At 44.8% G+C, this 24205-nt stretch overlaps 1 protein-coding gene across 1 annotated transcript in view; it reads left to right on the top strand.

Annotated features, from left to right (window-relative positions):
• Positions 1-24205, top strand: part of KIF5C (kinesin family member 5C) — a 59772-nt gene that overhangs the window by 29971 nt on the left and 5596 nt on the right. Inside the window, exons 5-19 of the mRNA XM_027906223.1 lie at positions 1208-1256; positions 1635-1690; positions 2557-2644; positions 4255-4379; positions 5519-5623; positions 5963-6111; positions 9021-9169; positions 12052-12227; positions 13540-13608; positions 16974-17180; positions 18060-18206; positions 19795-19983; positions 21423-21540; positions 22217-22293; positions 23305-23414. Coding sequence (XP_027762024.1) covers positions 1208-1256; positions 1635-1690; positions 2557-2644; positions 4255-4379; positions 5519-5623; positions 5963-6111; positions 9021-9169; positions 12052-12227; positions 13540-13608; positions 16974-17180; positions 18060-18206; positions 19795-19983; positions 21423-21540; positions 22217-22293; positions 23305-23414 — 1814 coding nt within the window. The remainder of the gene's footprint in view (positions 1-1207; positions 1257-1634; positions 1691-2556; positions 2645-4254; positions 4380-5518; positions 5624-5962; positions 6112-9020; positions 9170-12051; positions 12228-13539; positions 13609-16973; positions 17181-18059; positions 18207-19794; positions 19984-21422; positions 21541-22216; positions 22294-23304; positions 23415-24205) is intronic.

The raw sequence follows: 24205 nt of genomic DNA on the forward strand, positions 1-24205 counted from the left end.
AAAGCTGCCTAAATAGCAGGGAGGGAGGGAGTGATTGTACAAGGAGCTGTCAGGGAGAGAAATGCCTGCTCTGTCATCAGGAGCCAGGATTTAAACAGACTGTCACACTCCTTTAATAACGGAGCCAACACTGAAAATTTAATATCTTTTTTTTTTCTTCTCCCCCTCTTCCATACAGATCCATGTAGAACAGGGAGGTGTCTCTGTGTGTTGGTCCCCAGCAGAGCGTTAATAGGATGATACAAAGCACTTGGGTTAAGTCTGGTTTAACTGGAATGAGCTGGGCCAGAGCGGGGTTTTAAGTGGGGCACAGGGGGAGAAAAGGCACAAAAGCAACATGTGTCTGTATTTAACAGCATTTGTCACTTAGGAAGATCAGCTCACCCCTATAAAAACCCCAGATAGTTCATTTTTCAGGTGAGGGAAAATGAGACTTTACCAAATAGCAAGTTTACTGATACCTAGAGTGTGACCATCTAGTATTCTAGTTAAGTATTCCCTGGATAAAGCTTATTTAGGGAATGGTTAGACCCCATTCCTCTAACTCTGTTTGCTTCTGCAGGTCAAATACCCTTTTATTAAGAGACTCATTCATTCATTTTCCTTCTTAATTCTTTTTTTTTTTTCCTTAGGACAGTAGTGCCTCTTTGTTAGAAAACAGTTGATTTTCAGTTTCTTCCTGATTCATGACAGAATCCTGGGCTTAAATTAAAACTTCAATTTAATATAGACTGCTTAAGCCTTCATTTAAATGTTTAATTTAATATAAGTATTGTTTAGGCTTATGGAAGTTTTATGTTAAAGGTGCTTTCTGCTTTTGTGGGGCTCAATATCAACATACCTTTTACAACTCTCAAACCTGACCCTTCTCCTGAGCCACCTGCACTGATATGAAAGCATGAAAATAGGAATTGATTGATTCTGCTCAATATTTTTGTCAATTTTGCCTGTGTTAAAAAAAAAAAAAATAAAAGAAGATAAGATTTTCGTGAAGGAGGTGTTTTTTTGGGTGTAATTTCCTGATGAATCGTTGATAAGTGGAGAAGGATCAATGACTTGTAAATCATTCAAGATCCAAGGAAGATGTAATGCAAACTGTGTGGGAGCTGGGGCTTATTTTAGTTTGGTGCTTTGACAGAGATGGAAGCACAGAGAGATTTTTAAATCACCAACAACCCTTTAAATCTGTTTATGATTATTTGATCAGGTTTCCTACTTTGAGATATATTTGGACAAAATCAGGGACCTACTGGATGGTGAGTTCTGCGTTTCTGACGTGCCTTGTGCTCGAGGGGAAACAGTTACTTTATTTGGGAGGGAATTAAATTTAAACTGTGTGACTGGCTTTGGGAAGGAGAATTTTGCAGTTGAAATCATCTGATCTGTCTCCTGTGCACCTGCCTCTGCAGTGCTCCAGAGCTCTGGCTGTGAATCAGCGAGCACAGAGCATTTTTACAGACCTCAAGGCAGGTCTGAGCCTCTCTGGCAATTTCTGTTCTTCAAGTAAAACTGTGCTTTAAAAAGCTTGTCCCTTGCTTTGCTGCTGTGAAGAGAGTGTTACAAATTTAATACCTTCAAAATGTGCCTTTATTACCTGTGCAATATTTCCTAATTACCTCCATCCTTGTTTCCAGTGTCAAAGACAAACCTCGCTGTACATGAAGATAAAAACAGAGTCCCATATGTTAAGGTAAAAAGGATAATTTAATCCTCACTTTTTCCTTCTTTCTCCCGTATTCCATCTGTTTACCCATTTCCATTTCCATCCCCCCTGAAATGATTCAGCTCAGGCTGTATCGGTTCCTGGATTGAAACAGTTTCCTGAAATATTAATGGGCTTCGAGTCGTGTTTGTTTTTATTCTCCCCGACTTTTGAACGTTTCCATTTTGTTGGTGTGGTGTTAAATTTTAAGTATTCCTGTTCCCCTTTCATGTCAGATCTGAAAGAGGAACAACCTGAAGAATTTTGTTCTTTAAAGTGCTTTAATCTTGCAGTGCTTTAGAAGGGGTTTGTGGGGTTAGGAATCAGCTTTTTGAATTTCCGGGCCCTCACTTAAGTGTGATGTATTTGTTATGGACATATATGAGTCTCAGTAATACATATATAATATTTTTCTGTTTATTCTCAGCCTGAGGAGCAAAAAAAAAAAATACAATATAATAATGTATTCAGTGATATTGCATTAAGACAGAGAACAAGGACTTTGCACCTTGTCTTGTAGTTTGAGAAAGAAAAAGATTAGTTTGGGGTGTGTAATCCAACCCAAATTAATAACAGGAATAGGTGTTGTGTGTCTTCTACACAGAGGAGATTTCCTGCTGCATGCTTGGGTTTGGCTGAGTCTTTAATCTTGAGAAAAGCAGTTTCCTCCCAAGTTTACCCCATGGACTCCTGAAAGTCACACACAGGCAGGTTCTGGTCCATTGCCTCGCTAACGAGCCTGCTGGATGCTGATGGTTTCTCCTAATTATTTTCCTTCATTAGTGCTAAATACACCTCCTGAAGGGCTTTTGCAGCACCAGGAATGTCTCTGATTCCCTCTTGCCTCTTGCTAGGGCTGCACAGAAAGGTTTGTGTCCAGCCCTGAGGAAGTTCTGGACGTCATCGACGAAGGGAAGGCCAACCGGCACGTGGCCGTGACAAGTGAGTGATCCCTGGAGCTCCCCTGGCTCCAGGCTTTGGGTGGCTGTACCTCCTGGGGAGGTCTTGATCCTTCACAAAGCGCTCTGAGTTGCTCACCAGAACAAATCACAGCACTTTAAAATTAACAAACTGTGCTTTTCGTGCCGTTTCGCTGCGCGCGGAGACCTCGAGTGGCTCTCAGCCCTGAGAGCCCCCTGGATTTAACTCCAGTGGCTCTGTGTTGCTCCATGAGGCACCTCACCGTGGATTGTTGCACAGAATCAAGGTGTTTGGGAATGATGAGTAACTAAATGATGTGTTTACATTATTTCTCTTTGTGCTGTAAGTTCAGAACTGGGGGCGAGTCACTGGTCTGGCAGCGGCCAAGGAGCTCAGGGCTGTTATCAGCCTCTGCCTCTTTATCTCCTGCTCTGACTGGAGCTCCAGGGATGGCAAAGCAAACAAATCTTCCTGAATTAAAACCCCATCATAATCCCTTTGGCCTGTGCCAAACTTGCTGGCATGAGAGGGATGAAAGGGCCTGTCCCCCAGTTTGTACTGGGAGATGTCTTTGATCCGACAGTGAACTTGGCAGAGCCTCAGTTTGTAACTCCAGCCCTGGTGGTGGTGGGGTATTTTGGTTTTTTTTGTACTTTTTAAAAAAATTTAATTAAATTTAATTTGATTTATTTTGATCTGGATAACTCTTCTCTCTTCCATGTCTCTGCCTTCTTTCTATGAGAAATACTATATTGCTTCATCTTTCCCATGCCTTTCCCCTCATACTGATAGAAATTCATCCTCTTTCTTCTGAGTGGCATTTCCTCCCATTATTTCTGCTATTTTCTGCAACAAAAAAATACCCAAATACACCTTTTTTGTTTTGTTTTTTTTTTCCTGGGATATTACCTATTGCTTTTGGTGCACTTGGAAAAGTTCTGCCAAAGGCTGACAGACAGTGAATTTTCCCTGGACTGAAATGGAAAGGAGAAAATTGGGAAGTATCACTGAAAACAAAACAAAACAAAACAACAAAAACAAACAAACAAAAAAAACCACAACAAGAGGAAAAAAACTAAAACACCGAAGTGTTTGGAGATGGAGGAGAAGAAGGGAATTCAAATCAATGTGAATATTGATGGGAATGGGGGAAAGGTGGAGGTGGGTTTATGGGAACGGAGAAAACAGAGAAAATGGTTTACGGGTTCTTAATATTTTCTTTTTGCTACTCTATGAAACTTAAAGCATAACATAGTTACAATCAGACTTGTACTAAGTGGAAGCTGAAACTGTATCTGCCTGTGAAGGAGGATTTTTAACTATGTAAGCAATAGAAATCATTCTGAAATTTGAATCTAAATGGTGTGGATTTAATGGAAACTTTTGCTAAACGTTGGGAGACCTCACACAATTGCACCAAGACCTGCCCAGCTTCTTTTTATTGCAATTATTGTGATTATTTTGGTCGTGCTGGGAGAGAGTGGGAGCTTGTTTTGTAGCCCATGAGCTTTATTTACAGCTCCTGAAGGGTCTGGGCCCTCCTTTGGATTTGGTGGCCACAGCCCAGTTGTGATGAGACACAATCCCTAGTCAGGTTTTTAAAGCCATTTAAACCAAGCCTGTGATTGCAGATATGAATGAACACAGCTCCAGGAGCCACAGCATCTTCCTCATCAACATTAAACAAGAGAACGTGGAAACGGAGAAGAAACTCAGTGGGAAGCTCTACCTGGTGGACTTGGCTGGAAGTGAGAAGGTGAGTTTTCCTTTTCCCTGAACTCCTGAAGGATCCTGGTGGGATCAGTGCCAACTGAGGGAGATTTTACAAAAAAATTACCCTTAGGTGATCATCAGTAAGGTTATTTGTAACTGATGGAGAAAAGGAGCAAATCTGAATTGCTGGTGTGAAATTCAACCCCCCAAAATCTGCAGTCACTTACAGTGGAGTGGGTTGAACCAGTGTGTGCTTATACAGAACTTTACATTGAGTTATAGAAAAAAGAAATGTGATTTTTGTTGGACAGCCATTTTAGCTTGCTTATATTCAAACATACCCTGTTTCTAGCTTTTCTGTAATTAGTGCACAGATTACAATGAAATACCAGCTGTTAACACAGTTTTATACCTGAAGTCTTTCTGAACTCCCTGAATGTCTCCCTTGGTTGTGGTGACTATTTCTGCTTTCCAGTATAGAAAAATAATAACCAGAAAAAAACCTTTGTGTATTTACCAAAAGAGTCACGGTCTAGGACAGTATTACAGTGCAAAAATACTTCCCAGTTCCCATTCTAATGTCTTCTGGAGTGTTCAGAACTGGTTTTAGTGTGGTTTTCAGGTTGCTTGTTGGGACACGCTAATTTGATAACCCACTGGTACAATGCAGGAGTTAATAATGTTGATGTCTGTGATTGAATATATTATTACATGTTAAATTAAAAGCTCTTTGGGGTGTTTACAAAATGAGGGCCTAGTCAGGCGCTGCACTTCTCTGAAAAAAATTAACTTTTGTGATTCACCATGTTTGGATGTCGTACAGGAAACCTGAAAGAAGGGTTTCCTTGGTGGGTTATCTTCTTAAAAAATACAACTATTATTCTGTCTTGTAGCATTTTTAAAGGAAAGCACAGATACTCTAGTTTTAATTAGAGAAAAAAAATATGGCTTTATTCTACATTTCTGTGCCTTTCCCCACTTTCCCCTGAGCAAAAAGAAGGGTCAGCTTGCTCTCAGAGGTGGAATTTTTACGGGCCTCCCCCCCTGACAAAGAAACCCATATAAAATTCTCCTCCTTCGTGCTGGGGCCAAGCTTGGCTGGTTTTAATTCCAGGAGCATCTTCAGGTGTTGCGCTGTGTGCCCTGGTGGCTGGGCCTGACTGTTCCTGCTCTCTTTGGTAGGTCAGCAAAACTGGAGCGGAGGGAGCTGTTCTGGATGAAGCTAAAAATATCAATAAGTCTTTGTCTGCTCTGGGCAATGTGATATCTGCCTTGGCAGAAGGAACTGTAAGTAATCCTGTTTTGTGTTGTTGAAGAATGGCTTTTTATTTATCTGTTTCTTTGCCATCCACGTGAGGGCAAAAACCAACGAGCTAACGTTTCGATTCGGAGGGAAGAAAATATTTGGCTTTCCGGCCACAAACCGGCGACACTCGTGCTGCTCTGCCCGAGATAAGAAACTTAATTCTCGGTGATTTCACCTGAGTGGTTATCCAATCTCAGCACAATCAAAGCAATCACTCCTCAGAACCCTGTGCCTCAGATCTGTTGCATCCGTCGCCGTCGTTGCAACGTCGCCGCTTAAAATGAAATTGTTCTCGTCTCTCGCTCTTGTGTTTCGATCAGAAAACCCACGTTCCGTATCGAGACAGCAAGATGACCCGAATCCTCCAGGATTCCCTGGGTGGGAACTGCAGAACCACCATTGTCATCTGCTGCTCTCCCTCGGTGTTCAACGAGGCCGAGACCAAGTCCACGCTGATGTTCGGGCAGCGGTGAGTCCCGCTGGGAGCGGTGGGTGACGCTCCCTTGGGCTCTCCCGCCTGTCCCTGGTGCTCAGGGGGAGGGAGGAAAGGAGGCAGTAAATGGTTTCTGGAGTTGTTCAAAAATAGGACTGGAAAACTTGAGAGAACTGTCCCTTCGTTCCCCAACGGCGCCAGAAAAATAAATGTTAATGTTGGCCGGCAGCTGCTCCGCTTAAAAGCCCTGCTAGATTTTCCTGCAAAGTGTTATCACAGTGCTTTGAGATTTTATGGGCAAGGTAATGGCACTGGGCAGTTTTCTCTTGGATAACCCAGTGGAAAATGTTCCCTTTTGCTTTATCTGATGCTGCCCTTGGTGCTTTTAAGAGGTGTCTTCTCCCTGAGTGGCACCTCAGGGATCGTCGTTAGGGCTCTAAAAAATATCTTGAAAGCGTTAAGGAAGTTGAAGAACGTGGGGTCTGAGTTAATACTGAGAGCTTGGATGGATTACCGGGGTGGCTCGTGGACATTCTTGTGTTTGAAGGGTCTTAACAAGTCCTCAGAAACAAGCAAGGGTAAGATAAAAACGTGGATGTACCCAGAAAGAAAATGTCTCTCCCACATGTGTTCATTGCCAATAATCATATGGGAGTACATTTGGAAAGTTTGCAGAAATGAGGTCAGGCTCATTATGTAATTACTGCTCTTGTGGTAATTGAGGAGAACTCGGATACTTTGGAAAATTGCTCATTTTGATTTATTTGTGTAATAGCAGAAAGGAAAAAGCCTAGCAGGTTAGGATTGCTTGAAGTAGAATTTAGCAGTCTGGAGCTGCAATGAAATTTGTCTTTGTCGGAAAATTGGTTTGTTTTCCACCATCTGTAATTTTGGGGCTGCAAAAGGAGGCAGTGGCCATTAACTTAATCAGCTTTAGAGCTGCCATGTGGTTTTATTTCACCATTTTATGATGAGTAATAAGTTACTGGAGACACAAGCTTCTACTCCCCATATCTACGTGTGCCTCAGACAATTTAAATAAACACAGTAATTAACGCAGTAATTAAATTAAAGGCATTAACAAGCCTGAAGTCCAGCTTCCCTGTGGGATTCCAGTTTACCTTCCTCTTGGTTTCATTTCTCCTTCCAGTATCCAGTAAAATTTGCCTTCCTGTTGGAGGCAAAAGAGTTTTCAACCCCACTTCTCCCATTCCTGACTGGCAGAGCGTGGAGTGATGTGGTTTGATTAAAACTTCTCCTTGAGGAGGAATATTTTTAAGTTGATCCTCACTGAGGATCAGGGTGTCAGAACTGGGAAAAACAGCTCAATATTCGGGAGCTTGGTTGGGGTTTTTCCTTTGTTTGCTGAAAAACCTATAGAATTGGGGTGAGACAGGAGCTCCTTATTTAATTCTGAGAAAGGAAATAAACTTGTATTTCCCTGGGAGGATTGATGGACCTGCAGAGCAGCACCCAGACCATCCATCCACAGGATTTGGGACAGGAATAGTCTGACACGGTTTCTTTTCCAAGCTCTTTGCTTGTGGTGTTTCGTTGTTCTGATGTGACACTCTTAAGGGCCTGAATACCATTAAAGGGAAGGTACAGGGTGATTAGTGGTTCCTCCATTTTTCCTAGCAAAAAAAAAATTAAAAAAAAGAATTACATCACCATTAAAATAAGTGTCAGGAGTAAAATTCATCTTCCCAGGCCCACTGCTACTAATCAACACATCCCTGTGCTCCTCTGATAGTAGTGAATCAGCTTATTCTCTTTCTACTGCACCTTTTCTTGTGGTTTTATATCATTTTTTAATTTTAATTGCCACAGTAAGCACTTCACCCACCATTGGGATAAAATTTATGGTGTGCTGGTTTTTTTTGTGGAAACTGGAGCCCTGCTTTTAGCAGAGTATGTAAACCCTGGCCATCAGGAGTTATTTTAAAAGCACTGGGTTCCTTTAAAATATTTTTTTTGAGGTAACAAAACTTCCTGCAAAGCACTGGAGCTTTGCAGACTGGTGGGAGGTTTGCCTGTTGTTCCTTTGCTTATCTTCTGTTTTATTCAACAACACTGGAGCCGTTTGAAGGGGCTGTGTCTGAGCAGGGAAGGGCAAAGATCTGAAGCTTTCTTAATTCACAGTGATTAGTTTGGTTTTTCTTTTTCAGTGGGGCTCTGCTGGGGTGGGTGCTGTGCCTCGTTTTCTGCTTGCCCTGCATGTCCTGGCACTACTGTTGGGGTTGGGTTGGAGCTGGAGCCTGCACAGTGAACAAAGTGCTGCTGGTTGTTGTTAGGAGGGTTTAAATTTTGGGGATGGTTTTGCTCAGAGAGGCAGTAAATCAGGAGTGAATCGTGAGCTGGTGAACTCCAGTGGCACAGGCATGAGTTCAGCCTCCCTCCCTCAGCCCTGGAGTGACCCTGGTGGTCACCCTGATTCTCCTCCCTCCCTCCCTTCCTTCCACCCCAAAATTGCGTTTGTTTGGGTTTCAGGAGGGATAAATTTCCATGTTTGCCTGGCTGGGTTGATACCCTTCGTGCTGAGATGTTGGGAACTCGGCTGGGTTCGGCTGGTGGAGCTGAAGGGATGGTTGTGACGAGACGGGGACAGCCCATGGTGAGATGCTGTGGTGGGTCCCAGGCCAGGAGAAGCTCACCCAGCACAGCAGGAATGACAGGGCTTGCCTTTGTCCTTAATCCAAGCACACATTCCAGAGCTTCTCATTCTCACAGAATCCTAGAATTTACTTGTCTTGGAAGGGACCTTAAAGCCCATCCCATCAGGGACACCTTCCACCAGCCCAGGTTGCTCCAAGCCCCGTCCTTGGACACTTCCAGGGATCCAGGGGCAGCCACAGCTTCTCTGGGAGTTTCCCCTCTGTGTTGTGGACAAACTTTGCACTGAGATCAAAGCCAGACTGCAGCTGATCCCGGGTTTTGCCGTGCAGAGCCAAGACCATCAAGAACACGGTGTCTGTGAACCTGGAGCTGACGGCCGAGGAGTGGAAGAAGAAGTACGAGAAGGAGAAGGACAAAAACAAGAGCCTGAAGAACGTTATCCAACACCTCGAGCTGGAGCTGAACAGGTGGAGGAATGGTACGTGCCAGGGATCGTTTGCAGATGTTTAAATCTTGCCTTGAGTCACTAATTCGGAGCTCAGTTGTAGCTCAGGCTTCAAAACAGGAACTGAGAAGGTGAAGGAAAAAAAAAGCCAGGGAAACCAGCAGCAGCTCTTTACAGAAGGAACCATTTGAATTCCCAAATTAGTTTGATGCCAGGCCTAGAGAATACAGGGAGGCATCACTAATTTTAATAATGTTAATATTATTAAGAAAGAAAAGGAAAAATGGCATTTTTGGGGTTTTTTTTTGAAAGAATTCTGCTCCCCAAGCATGAGAATCATTTCCACTGTGCTTTAAGGTAACTGGACCTTGGGGTTTTTCTGTAGTTGAGTTTAACATTGGAATAATTAGTCCTTTGGTACAAAGATTGGGAGCGTCATCTGGTTGGAAGAATCACCACTTGTCTCCTTCTGTGGCTTTTAAGTGAAGTTTATGCTGAGAGCAGCCAATTTTCTGTTTAGAAACACAGGAAATTGCTGTTCAGGCAGGTTGTAAGATCAAGTGTAGGATGGTAGAGAAAGAATTTTTTTTTATGCACCTTTTATTTCATCTGGAATGTCGGAAAAGAATTTCATCAAACCATCCTTACTTAAAATCTTTAATTTCATATTTAAAAAATCAAACCCCAAGCCAACAAATAACCCCACACCCAGAAAAAGCAGCCCTGCATCCCTCCTGAAATCTCCACAGACCCCTGAATAAATAAAATACTGCTGCTTTGGAGAAATTTTTATTTTTTAAACTGCTTGTCATCCAGGTCCTGTGTGTCGGTGTGCAAGCCAGAAGCACCTAAAGCCAGAACTAATTTGTGATTTAATTATAAGTCCCCCTCTGCCATCTGGGTTGGAACATTTTGAACATCCTGGGTGCCTGGGAGATAACACCTGACCTTTTGAGGGCACGGGAATTGCTTCCCTCTCTCATCTCCCCGTGCTGTTTACTTGCCTTTCAGATGAGATGGTTACCTGATGATTGTGCTCTCTGCCTTCCCCTGGAGGCTCCAGCCCAGGGAATATCCCCCTTATCAGCACAGTGCCATTGCTCTGGAGATGTGGGGCTGCTCTTGGCAGTGCTGGGATTTACACCCTGCTTGTTCTCCCTCCTTCGCCCCCGGGTTTGCCAAATGTGACCGCTTTAATTACCTCCCCGTCCCAGAAACTCTTTTTTTTTTCTTTTTCCCCCCAGAAATCCTTTCTCTGTGCTGTGTAAACAAGCCTGTCTCTGCTGTTTTGTCTAAATACTCCCCCTCCCATCAGTCCTGCTGTTCTCATCAGTGTTACCCAGCAATACATTCAAAATGCTATTGATTTCTCGTCTGACCTTCTGCAATCCCATCCTTTGGAAGGATACACTGGCAAAGGGAGCCCCTTCACAAAGGAGAGTTTCACAGGAATTGCATCTTGGATAATATTGCGCTGGCGTGGTTTATCCCAGAAATTAAGAAGCTATTGCACAAAATAAATAGGTATTATCCAAAATAAATAGATACTACACAATATAAAATGGTAGCAGGAAAGGGGTGTGCCCAGTTCTCACTGCAGCTGCATTTCAGCAGCCAGGTCTGTGTTTTACAGGTAGGACATTGTTTAATTTTCCATTCATTGGACAACATTCCTTCTGGGAGGCTCCTGATGGATTCTCCACAGCCCGAGGAGCGTTGCCCCATGCACAAACCTTCCCTGCTCTGCTCCAGTGAAATCCAACAATGGAAAAATCAATTTACATTTTTCTCATTAATGACAGAGAATATCACCAAGCCTTTAGAAACGGGGCAAAAAAATTACTTTAAGTGATGGAGGTGACAGTGCTCGATTTCAAATCACATTTTTTTCCAGGCTTTAAGCTTGGAAAAAAAATTATTTCTCCTGTTAGTTGGTCTTGCTCTTTCATGCCCTGTGTTGTTTCACTTTGGGGCCTGAATCAGCCTGTCTGGGGTTTGATATATTTGTCCTGTTTCCTTGTTTCCCTTGCCAGTAAGACAAAACAGAGCATTTTGGCAAGAGGAATGGCTGGTAAAGCTTTGTGGGGCTGAAATATTGTAGCTTTTTGTGGAAAAGGGGAAAAAAAACCCAAACCTGTTTGTGCTGAAGGGTTGGCTGTAACCTTCCCACACCCTGAGCAGTGTGTGCAGCACTCAGGGGCTCAGAATCTCCCAGCAGATTGTGGTGGGAGCAGATTTAACTCCTGTCTCTCCCCACTGAGCTGCAGTGGGGTCAGAATTGTGATGCACCACCATCACTGAGGGAAATATTCCTTGGGGACAATGACTCGGAAGGAAAATGGGCCTGGTATGCACAGGCAACAGCTGACAGTTGGTGTTTGGCCTTTAATTGACGTGGCAGAAGGTGAATGTTGCTTTAAACACACACCTGCCTTGCTGTTGTCCTGGCAGGGAGGGTCGATAACACAGTTGGGAACCTGAACAGAAAGAGATATTTAATTGCCAACAGTCTTTGGGAAAGTCAGGGCTTTTTCCTCCTCATTTCCACCTCTGTTAAACCACGGAGTTAATCCCACCTGTCCAGGTTTTGAGGGAAAGCAGAGCCAGGAGCTCAGCGGTTTTGATGGCAGCTGCTCAACCTGTTGCTCCGTTTTCATGGGATCGTAAGGTTGGAAAAGACCTCTGTGGTCGTGGAGTCCCGTGGTGATGCAGGTTGGTGTTTCCAGCCGTAGAGATCATCATCCTAATGAGGATGGCCACCTTTCCACACCTGCTTTTCCTTGTCATTTGTATCCCTGGCCAGTGGCATAAAGCCCTTCTTTGCTTTCCCGAGTCCCTCTCGGCGACTCTGAAGGACCATCCTGAGATATCCGTGGTTTTGGACACCCCTCTGTCTTGGATTGTGTGCCTTGCAGGGGAAGCTGTGCCAGAGGATGAGCAGATCAGTGCAAAGGACCAGAAGAACCTGGAGCCCTGTGATAACACCCCCATTATTGACAACATCACCCCAGTGGTTGCCAGCATCTCCACGGAGGAGAAGCAGAAGTACGACGAGGAGATTGCCAGTCTCTACAGACAGCTGGATGATAAGGTGGGATTTCACCCCCCACTCGCTGGGTGTAAGTGGAAAACTCTGCCGAAATGGGTGGCTGTTTGTCATCCTTGATGTTCAAAAATTCCAAACTCTTCTTCATTGCATCAAACCAGGTCTGCTCAGTGATCTGCCTCTGCTCCCTGGGCGGTGTTTGGGGTCACTCCCCATGAAATCAGAGCCAAAGTTCCCCTTGATTTTAATGTCTCAGTGCAGGCTTTTCATCCCTCCTTTTCTTCAGTGATCTCTGTAAAATCCCTCACAGGAAAAACAAGGGAGACTGCATCTTGATATTTTTATAATGTATTAGAATTTTAAGGGAAACACACCCATCTCTTGGGTCTCTTTTGTCAGTGCTGCTCTTTCCAGCTTTTCCCAAGGTGCAGGTGGCTTATTTAATGTATTTATTTATTTGCACAGCTTGAAAGTCATCACTGGCACTTAAAGCTCTCAGCAATACACTTACCCAGGGCTGGCCATTAATAGCTTTGTGTGGAAATGATAAGTGGGGAGGAGGGGGGAAAAAATAATAAAAAAAAAAAAGGCCCACTAAAACCATTGACCATTATGGATGAGAGCAGCATAAAAGGCTGTCTAGCAAAAGGGGAGCTTTCCTCATGAATCAATACTCAATTCTAAATTTCAGTTGTAATTAGCAGGGAAATATCAGGGAAAAAAACCAACCAAACAACAACAAACCTCCTCTGTGCCCTTGTCTGTAAACATCGGAGTTTGGCTGTTTGGGAATAGCCAGGGAGGGAGTGGGCTGTGTTTGAAAAACCTTAATTTTTGATGTGCATGAAGTCTCTGGTTACATGCAGCAGTGTGTCTGTTGATGGCATTGAAGAGAGCAGTTAAGGAATTACAGTTATTTTTCTGATGGAGAATGCATGCCCAGTAGCAATCTCCAGCTTTTACATATTGATTAGGAAAAGGAGAAAAAAAAAAAAAAAGGCAGTCATTCTTTCACTTTCCTCATCAAAAGGGGCGAAGCCCTTTGAATTATTCTTGAGGGAACTGGCAGCAGGTTTGAGTTTTACCCCAGAAAACACAGGAAGACAATTTAATGCATTATTGCAGGACTGTGGGAAATAAGATGGTGTTTTATCCCCCAAACAACTCCAAAATATCACCATTTATACTTTTCCAGTGTAGCTCTGTGCATGTATATGTTCCTCTCCTCTCTTACCACCTCAAGGTGCACAAGGTTTGCTGTGTTATTTTTCCTTCTTTTCTAGAAAGGGGAGATAAAAAGTGACCAAATGAGAGCCGTGAAAAGAAACTAAAAACCTCCCTCCCTTTTTCGTTGCAGGATGATGAAATCAACCAGCAGAGCCAGTTGGCTGAAAAACTAAAGCAACAAATGTTGGATCAAGAGGAGGTAAGAAAGTTAAAAAAAAAAAAAAAAACAAACCAACCAAATGAAAAACTCTTTCATTTTTCTTGCGAGCCCCTTGTTTAGTGATTCTGTCCCATTTGTTCCTGTAAACTGGCTAAAATTCAATAGGCAAGAGGAGCCTGTGTGTCAGCCAGCTTTAAACTTCAGATTTCATAATGTTGTCAGAGGAACATTAAACCTTGATAACTCCTTGTTAGTAACAATCCATCCTGCTGGGAGGTGATGCTAGAGGTCCAAGGCAGGAGTGTGGCCGGTATTTTTCACTTCAAATGTGGTTGTTCAGTGTGTCTGCACCCTCTCAGGTATCCACACACTGTGCACTGCAAGGAGGTGCAGATTTCCCGCTCTGACTGTGTAAAAAAAATTACTCCTGCTAATAAGTTACTGATGTTCATTATTTTGGCAATTGGAGGCAGTAATGGGAGAAACCTCTGAGATGGAAAACCTGATTACTGGTGCTGCCACAGATGTGCTTTAAACTCTTGGCTTGCTCACTTCAAACCTCTTGATTTCGTGGTTTCTGTCCGTAAAATGAACGTTTGTTGGTTTTAAGAGGGGGAGGAAAACACGATCACTAAACCTACAGTCAGGTTATTCCCTGGCCTGCCATTTGTTTACAAGAGGATTTGAAGGTGCAGAATGAGGCAATAACACTAAATCACCGAGAGTTCCCCGAATGCTGCTGTGATATTTCTTAGAAATTGCTTTTACGCTGGCGGGAAATTGGACGAGGGCCATTCAGACCCGGAATATTAATCCTGGGGGTGGGAGTTCATCCATCATCAGTCAGTGCTCCCAAACACTGCTCTCTCTTTTCAGGCCACGCTGCTGTGATTCCCTAGCAGTGTCTCTGCCCAGCTGGAGCACAGCCCTCCTCTGGCTGCTTTTTTTTTGGGGGTGTGAAACCTCTTTTTTTTTAATAAACAAATCCTTCTGCTCACGTCTCAAGCCCTCAGAAAGGGTCGCCAAGGCCCCCTTTTCGTGCCCGAACGTGCTTGTCACTCGTCACTCATGACTTACCTGCCACCTCTGGGGCTTGTCCTCTCTGCAGGAATCACCAGCCTTGTTTAATTCCATGATTAAGCTCCTCACTGCCTGTGCCACAGCTTTGTTTGGCTGCCCCTGCCCGTGGCTACACAAACCCAACAGCCTCTTACACCTTCTCAGCACCGTGATTTGCTGATGTGTATTGTGCTTCTGTTTGTGTCATCTCACCTCTCCCAACTTTTTCACATCCCTCTTCTCACCTAAAGCTTATTTTAAAGCTTTTTTTTTAATTATTATTATTTTCTGATGCCTCATTTTTTGGGGGGGGGATGTGTATTCCTTTGTGTTAGCTGGTTGGGAGCAACTAACACAATTATTCCCCGCTCTCCACGTTCCATACTTGATATCACGTCTGGACTATGAACCAGGTTTTCAGTGACCTCTAATCCTTGCCTTCCACACCACTTTTTCCCCCTTTTTTTTTTTTTTTTTGCACATTCCTAGCTCTGCTGACTTGGGAAGTCTCTGCAGCTGATGCCTCACTGCTTGTTCAGAAGCTTTCTCTGGTTCATCCCAGGACCTTGTCCACCTCTTACCTTCGAAAGCTCATGTGATGTTTCATTTTTCCAAGGTGTTTTTCCACCTGCCCTGTGGGAGGGATGTACCTGCTCCGTCCTGGAGCTGTGATTAGCTCGGTGAGACACGAGCTGAGAGCAGCTGCCTCACTCTGCTTCCCTCTAATTAACCAGGGGCCTTTTTTCTGCTTGATTAAGCCAGCAGGTTAATTATAAAGCCGAGGCCTGCTGCAGATGGCATTGGGCTGATATTGGTGTCTTTTGGTGCCTTTTCACCCCTGGCTGCTTCTTAGGGTGCATTTTTTTGGGGGGTTCTTAATGCTCCACCGTGCTGTGAACAGATCCATGAAGTGCTGCAGCCATTGTCCCTTCCCTTTGTTTACTGCTGATCCTTATAATGTGTCATTAATGGCCTTTGAAAATCTATTTTTCCCACATAATATCAGCAAGAACCTTTCTGGGGGAGCCTTGTTTACGCTCTAGGTGCTACACCACACTCCTTGAAGTCCCAGCAATATTCAGGCAGAAAATTTCTTAAGTAAATGTAAATAATAGTTCCATCTGTGTTTAGCAGGGAGATTATTTTAAGCCATTTTGTTGTTTAAATATTTACATGCCATCTGGCTCTGGCAACTCAGCGGGTTTTTCCATAACGTGAGTGCACTTCTGAGGCTGCAGCATTACCAGAGAGATAAATTTCCCTTACATCTGAATCCTCCCTGCAACCACTTTTGGGCACGTGCCAGCCTCTGGAGCTGCCTGCCTGGCTTCCCATTTTTCCATTAGAACTCTGAGCCAAAAAAAAATTTTAAAAAATAATAATAAAAAAAAAAATAAAAATAAAATAAAATGTCTTCTCTGATATTCTGCTTTTTGGTGGTCTGGTTTAGAGGGGGAGTGACAGGTATTATTCTCTATTTTATGCAAAGTTAAGTCCCGATTTTGTTGTTATTCTCAAAAGTACAATATTAGTAACAAATGTTAGGTGGCACCTGTTGTTTATTTTCACATCGTGCTGCTGGTGGGCCCGGGTTTGTGCTGAGAACCCAACCCAGGAGCTGAGTTTTCAGGGCTTTGACATCTCACTGAACACTGGCTCAAGGGCAAGGGAGAGGACCACACAAGCGACCTCCTACCATCAGCCCTGTCCCTGAAACTCCAGCACCTCCCTTAGCAGCGTGCAAAGAGTAAATTTAATGAGTTTTACCACTTGGAAATACTCACTGGTACGTGTGAAGTCAGTATTCGCTTCTTTAGCTGATGTTTTCCCCCAGCAACTAACACGAGCAGCTAATCTGTCCTCAGCATCCTGCTTCAGATGATAGCTGAGAATAACCATCTTAGCTTTGCTCATCAAAATATTTCTTGAAGGCCCTCTGAGGCTGCCTCAGAGAGCCCTTTCACTTGGCTCAGTTCAAAGCTCTGTGTTGAAACATTTCACTTTGTGGTGTTTTTTGGTCCTCGCTGCACCATGATATTGAGGGCAGAACATTTCTTTGGAGCTCTGACGCTCCTTAAGATAAAGTTTCTGTGCCTCAGTCTTGTGCCATAAAAGGATTTGATTAGGATTTCATTGAAGTTCAGAGGTTTTTCTCGTGCTTCCTCCCAACGCATTTATGCTGGAACCGGTGCCGTTTCTGGTGGAGCAGCAGGATTTCTTCGCTCCCGCTTTCTCTCTCGCACACGCATTTCCTCTCCCTCTGCCTGGTTTTGCTCTTTTCAGTGGTGCCTTTTTTGAGCGAGCTCTCGGGTGGCTTTAATGCTCCTGTGATGTTCTCCTTCCAGCTTTTGGCCTCCACCAGGAGGGATTACGAGAAGATCCAAGAGGAGCTGACCCGTCTTCAGATCGAGAACGAAGCGGCCAAGGACGAAGTGAAGGAGGTCCTCCAGGCCCTGGAAGAGTTAGCGGTCAATTATGACCAGAAATCCCAGGAAGTGGAGGACAAAACGAGGACCAACGAGCAGCTGGCTGATGAGCTGGCACAGAAGAGCGTAAGAGCAAGTTGTTTCACCCCTCCACCCCCAAATATTTCCACAGAGGTCCCCAAAACCCGTGTCGTGGTCCCCCAGCCACATTTGCTGATGCTGCTTGCCTCTCTTCTATCTCAATTAAACAATAAAATTAAGCTAATTCAGAGGCTTCTCTGTGGAAGCTGGTGGCAGATCGTGGCTCTTGCAGCCCCTGTGTTTTGCACCCCGTGACAGCATCTGAACTGGATGTGAGATCTGGCCATCCTGTGTTTCAGGTGTTTAAAAACTCCCCCCTTATGCCAAGAAGGCTGGGAAAATCTGCTTTATGCAAAGGGCAGCATTCTGGGTTTTTTCTGGACTCCGTGCCGTGGAGCAGGAATTTTGTACCGAGAGTCAGGGCATCTCGAGGAAGGAATAAGAAAAAAAAAAAAAAATCAGCTTTTTTGGCTGATCTTAAGGAAAAAAATCGGTGGGAAATCAAGATTGGTTTATTAGCCTAATGCATCCTTTTCCCTTAATTCATTACATGAAGTGAGGAAGCTCTTGTTAACAGATACATTTCATTAAAGACTTTGTTATCTCCTTCAGTAAAACAGATTACTATGAAATCCGTTCGAAAAAATTGAATTTTATATCCTTCTGTACCTATTTCTCGGTGATTAACCTTCTTTGATGTATTATGCAAATAAGATTCTTACAGGATTTGCTGCATTTAATAGATCTAAAGTAGCCTTGCTAGCAAGTGAGTTGTGAAAGTGGATTATGTCAAGGTGGAAGGGGACGTGTCAGCACATTCTGCCACGGGCACGTTCAGGAAAAGACAATACCATGTAACCCCATGGAAGAATTGGTGCCCAGCCCGTGGAGGGGAGGGTAATTCTTGTTTTTGAACCTTCTCAGAGCGCCCTGACAGCGACCCAGAGGGAGCTGGGCCAGTTGCAGGAGCTCAGTAACCACCAGAAGAAGAGGGCGACAGAAATCCTGAACCTGCTGCTGAAGGACCTGGGGGAGATCGGGGGAATCATCGGCACCAACGACGTGAAAACAGTGAGTTGGTTTCGCTGCTTGTCCCCCCACACCTCCTGCAATGTAAAAATACTCCAGCTAACCGTGGAATCACAGGGTGCTTTGGCTTGGAAGGGATCATCTCGTTCCATGGGCAGGGACACCTTCCCCCAGCCCAGGCTGCTCCAACCTGGCCCTGCTCCAACCTTCCAGGGATCCAGGGGCAGCCACAGCTTCTCTGCCCAACCTGCCCAACCTTCTTTGCTGTCCTGCTCAAGCCCCCTCTATTCAGGAGGATGCTCCTGCTGCAGAGGACACGATCCCTGCTGTCCCCGTGGGGCTGCAGATGCCAGGAGCAGGAGCCCAGCCTTTGGCAGATGTCACAGCAGCCTCTGGTGGCCGCTGTAACAGGGACAGCGAGAGAAAACCTTTGAAAATGGAGGCAGAGGCAGCTTGATACGGATTTTTATATAACTAAGATGTCAGCACTTTTGAGGACAGCTGTCAATGTAAATAAGGCCAGATTGAGAAGTGTTTGGAAGAATAATCTCAAATTTGTTGGCAATTAGCATCTTCTCCCAGTGTGGCTAATTTCAGGCCAGACTGAGAGTTTTGGAAGCTGTGTCGTTTTTTTAGGCTTTTTGGGAGGCAGCAAATGTTCCCTTCCCCTTGGCAGTGCTGGGGAAAGGTGAGAAGCAGATGAAGTTTATCTCTGTGCTCGCTCAGGGAGAACCTGCCCAGCCAATCTGTGGTTACAGGAATTCAGCAGCTGAAGAAAAATCATGAAGAGAAAGAGACAACATGTTAGGCCAGGGAAGGAAATGATGTATAAATAGAATTATACTGATATTTAGAGATGAAAGCCATTAGTTTTCTCTTGCCAGGTGATTTCCAGGCCCAGGTGTGTTTTACAGCTCCTCATGGAAGAAGCACAACCCCTCGAGAGGGGACTCCTTGTAGGAGTACTTTGAAAATGCTCTTCAGCTTTTTGGAATTGTGAAAGAAAGAAAAATTTCCCCCTGCTGGTGACATGAGAACGTTTCTCCAGAATACACTCTTGCCATGATGGAGGGCTTGGTTATTGTAGATGTTGAACCCCTGGATTCATAGAATCAGGGAATATCTTGAGTTGGGACCCCCAAGGAGCATCCAGTCCAACCCTCAGCCCGGCACAGAACAGTCCCAAAGGATCATCCCAACCCTCCTGGAGCTCTGGCAGCCTTGGGGCTGTGCCCACTGCCCTGGGGAGCCTGTTCAGTGCCAACCACCCTCTGGGGGAAGAACCTTCCCCTGAGATCCACCCTAATACCTGTCAAACTACACAAAACACTCACACACATATAGATAAAACATACAAATCAAAGCAAGAACTTCAAAAATCCCGACAGGAGATGTCTGTTAACATAATAAGTGATCTTTGCTTTGCAGAAACATCCCAGTTTTGATTTTGTGTCCTCATTTGGGGCGTGACTATGAGTTGTAAGTTCTCAGAAATTCCCACATAATAATTAATATCCCTCTCCAGAACCTCTTTCTAATCTGATATGTGGGCTGTAAAACTGCCCCAAACCCGAGGCCGAGTCTCTGCCCCCTCCCTGGAGCAGCACAACCCAACTCTCGGTGTGCTCAGTTGGCAGATGTGAACGGGGTGATCGAGGAGGAGTTCACCATGGCCCGGCTCTACATCAGCAAGATGAAATCCGAGGTGAAGTCGCTGGTGAACCGCAGCAAGCAGCTGGAGAGCGCCCAGATGGACTCCAACAGGAAGATGAACGCCAGTGAGAGGGAGCTTGCTGCCTGCCAACTCCTCATCTCGCAGGTGGGTCTGTCCCTCCCATCTCCCAAGGCTTGTCCCTCCCTTCTCCCGAGCTCTGACGACTTTCCCAACCTCTTGCCTCGTGGAATGTGTGTGCTCAGAGCAAGGAATGAGCCTTCAGGGAGCAGGGGGGTGTTTCTCATGTCTGTTGTGCTGGGTTTTCTCTCCCCTCTCCCATTCCTGCCCCTCAGTGGTTTTCAGCACATTCTGTGGTGAGATCGTGTCCTGCTGTCCTGAAGTTGTGTTTTATGGAATAACACTGAAAAGGCCATGTTCCTCACCCTGAATTTGTGTGGGTTTTCCATGCCCATTTCTATGGGATTTCCTCCTCCCAAATTTGTATGGGACTCCTACGCTTATTTTTATGGGATTTCCTCATCCCAAATTTGTATCTTGGATCACTTTAAAAGCAGCCTGAGAGAAGAAGCAGTGACCACATTGTTCACCAGCCAAACCTTTGGAGAGCTCCTCATACCTGCTTTGATAGTATGGTGCCAAGATAACAATGCAGCAATATATAAAATAAGATGTTGTGGAAAACTTTATAGGATGGTGCAGGGGGTTGGCCCTGGTTGGATGTCAGACACCCCCCAAAGCTGTTCTGTCACTGCCCTCCAAAACTGGACATGGGAGACAAAATCTAACAAAGGTTCATTAGAAAAGGACCCAGATCCCTCACCAAATACTTCACAGGCCAAACAGACTCATCCTGGGGATATTAACTGAATTTATTGCCAACAAAATCAGAGCGGGATAATGAGAAGTCAAATAAATATTATAAGCACCTTCCCCCACCCCTCCCTCCTTCTCAAGCTCTGCCTCCTCCCCCTCAGCGGTGCAGGGAGATGGGAATGGGGGTCACAGTCAGTTCATCCCAGGTTGTTCCTGCTGCTGCTCAGGGAGGGGAGCTGGAATCCTCCCCCTGCTGGGGTGTTTGGAGTCCCCAGTTCTGCATGAACTGCACTGTGAGTCCATCCCATGGCAGACAGTTCTCCATGAACTCCAGTGAGTCCATCCCATGGCAGACAGTTCTGCATGAACTCCAGTGAGTCCATCCCATGGCAGACAGTTCTCCATGAACTCCAGTGAGTCCATCCCATGGCAGACAGTTCTCCATGAACTCCAGTGAGTCCATCCCATGGCAGACAGTTCTGCATGAACTCCAGTGAGTCCATCCCATGGCAGACAGTTCTGCATGAACTCCAGTGAGTCCATCCCATGGCAGACAGTTCTCCATGAACTCCAGTGAGTCCATCCCATGGCAGACAGTTCCCCATGAACTCCAGTGAGTCCATCCCATGGCAGACAGTTCCCCATGAACTCCAGTGAGTCCATCCCATGGCAGACAGTTCCCCATGAACTCCAGTGTGGGACAGTGCCTGGATTCCGAGGGAACAAGCCATGCTGCTCCCATCTCACTGCTCTTCTCCTTGTCTCCAAAGCACGAAGCAAAGATCAAATCCCTCACAGACTACATGCAGAACATGGAGCAGAAGAGGAGGCAGCTGGAGGAGTCCCAGGACTCTCTCAACGAGGAGCTGGCCAAGCTGCGCGCTCAAGGTACGGCTCTGGGCTTTTGGGGCCGTGATTTCTTTCATCAGCTGTGCCCTGGAAAATTGAGTGTTGTGTTTTAATGATGTGAGAAACTAAAAAAAAAAAACCAAACAAACACACATAAATGTTGTAGGCAAACAGCACCAAGCAGCCTTGCTAAATGTTCTGTAAAATTATTAGATACCTGTCTAATTTCAGTTGTCCCTCTGGCAAACTCCATTCCAAAGGAAGCTGCTTCCCTTAGGGGGGCAAAAGGTGTGTCCTTCCCAGCTCCTGTGTAGGATCCAGAGGACTTCATTTTAAAGGGTTGCTTGTTTTTCCCCTTCTCATTTAGAGTGGAAAACGTGTATCTGTCAAAAGCAGCTCTTGTGTAGCTTTGCTGAGCTCCTGTTTCATGTAAAACTTCATCGCTCGGGATTTCTGCGCAGGGGATTTTCTCTGACTGAGGGAGCAGCAGGTGGTGACAAGGCTTGTTTTTCCTTGTTAGAACAGGATTTTTATTCTGTTTCCTGGTTTTTCCTACCCCACTGATTGGAAACGACCTGCTCCTAGAGGTGCCTTCCCCCCAGTGAGAGCAGAACTGTGGGATTACAGACAGGCAGGGACGGGTTGGGAAATGGCTGGACACGGCATGGCTTGCAGTAGTGTGGTTAATTCTCAACTTTCCTCCACCTTCAAACAGAAAAAATGCACGAAGTCAGCTTCAAGGACAAGGAGAAGGAGCATCTGACCCGGCTTCAGGATGCAGAGGAGATGAAGGTAGTTTGGCACTGCAATGTTAGAGGGAGTTGCTCGGTGAGATCCTTCAGTCAGCTGATGATTGGGGTGTAATTTTGCCTTCCTGTATTAAAAATTGTATTGGTTCACCTCCAAGTTACACTCATTTTTCACTGGTGGGACTCTGCTGGAAGTGAATTTGCTCAGGAGTGAGTCAGGATACTGGGGGTAAAGTAATTTAGGTACTAAGAAATTTGATTTACAAAGAGGCCAAGTTTGGCAAGACTTCTGACTATCCCCTGGAAATAATAATAATAAAATATAAACCTGTTTCCTGGTATTTTTCCTTTGGAATGCAAAGAAATGTTAGCAATGAGTTGGTTCAACAGGGTTGGAAGTCGCAGACAAGGAAAAAGAGACTTTTTAGAGGTTTGTCATCTGCTGAACTTTCCCCTCCATTATAAAAATTTAAAGGGATTAAAGCAGTTGCACAGTTGTTCCTTACAGCTGGAAGAGAAAAAGCAAATCTTTTCTTAGCAATTTAAACAGATGCATTGGGTTTTTCTTACTAACCTTAGAATTTAAATTGAAATAACCATTTAAATAGCAGGTCTGTGGCTAAACCGTTTTCAGAGGGTGGGGGGAGGGTGGTTTGGGTTTCACTTCTGCCACAGGTGAATGAAGAGGTGAAATAGAGCTGTACACACATTTCCTTGGTGAGAAAAGAGGTGAAATAAGAGGACTGGTGTAAAATCAGTGTCATTTGTGGCACTTGATATTCCAAGCCCCCAACTTTCAGTGATGGCAGTTTTTGCCGGAAAATGAGTAGAAATCGGTGTACATCTGTTGCTGAAAACTGAATCAAATGCCTGGGTGAGCAGACACGCTGTTTTTAATCACAGAAAGATACGCCAGGCAGATTCCCAAATTACCTTGCTCTGATAATTTTCCCTCAAATCCCGAGGAACAGGTCGATTTAGGGGGCAGGTGAGAGGGGAAGCTCAACTGGGTGTGCCTGGATTTGTGTTTCATGCCCGGCTCTGGTGTTTGCAGAAGGCCCTGGAGCAGCAGATGGAGAGTCACAGGGAAGCCCACCAGAAGCAGCTGTCCAGGCTGAGGGATGAAATCGAGGAGAAGCAGAAAATAATTGATGAAATCAGAGAGTATGTTCACTCACTCCATCACCTTCTCTGCTCCGGGACGCTGCAGGGATGCTTTGGGGTTGCTTTTGTTGGGTTTAATGGATGTTTATATGGAATATTCTGTCCTTTATATGTTTGTTCTGTCCTTGCATGCAACACCCAACTCTGTCATTATTTTACAGCCCCCACTTCTTTAAGAGGGAACTTCTAAGTCCATAAAATTATAGAGAGGAAAAAGAAAGAGCCATGTTACACCTGCAGGTCAGTAGGTAAGAGGAGCTTGGAGGAGAACAGATTTCAAAAGATCACAGAATCATTGAGGCTGGAAAATAACCTTTAAGGTCCTCAGGTCCAAGCATTACCAAGGCCACCACTGACCATGTCCCCAGAAAGGTTTTTTTGGGGAGGCCTCTTACAGCAACTGCTCCTGTCACAGACTTTCTGAGGGGCTCAAATTCTCCCACTGTCACATCCTGACTATTTCCTCCTGACACACCAATATATCTGTTAGTCCAGCACTTGGACAAGGGAGTGTTTTGCTCCTGTATTCTTCTTTTTCCAAAATCCAGGCAATCCTGGTGCAGTGTTCATTGTTTCACCGTGTTTATTGTGTGGCCAAGGAATTAGTCACAGGGAAAGGGAGAACCATGAGGAAGCAGGACAGAAAGAACAGGTTGTGTCCTTTAAGGTAAAGGGAACAAACCACTGAATTTACTTCTCCAGCATTTTAAAATGTTGTCCTTCACATTCTTTATGCTTCAATTCTTTCAGAAATTTTTTCAGTAGAGAGTTACAGCTTTTCTTTCTCTGTC

The sequence above is a fragment of the Empidonax traillii genome, unplaced genomic scaffold (assembly GCF_003031625.1).
Source record: "Empidonax traillii isolate 1590-97213 ecotype Southwest subspecies unplaced genomic scaffold, ASM303162v1 scaffold1261:size185688, whole genome shotgun sequence".
In the NCBI taxonomy this organism is placed as follows: Eukaryota; Metazoa; Chordata; class Aves; order Passeriformes; family Tyrannidae; genus Empidonax; species Empidonax traillii.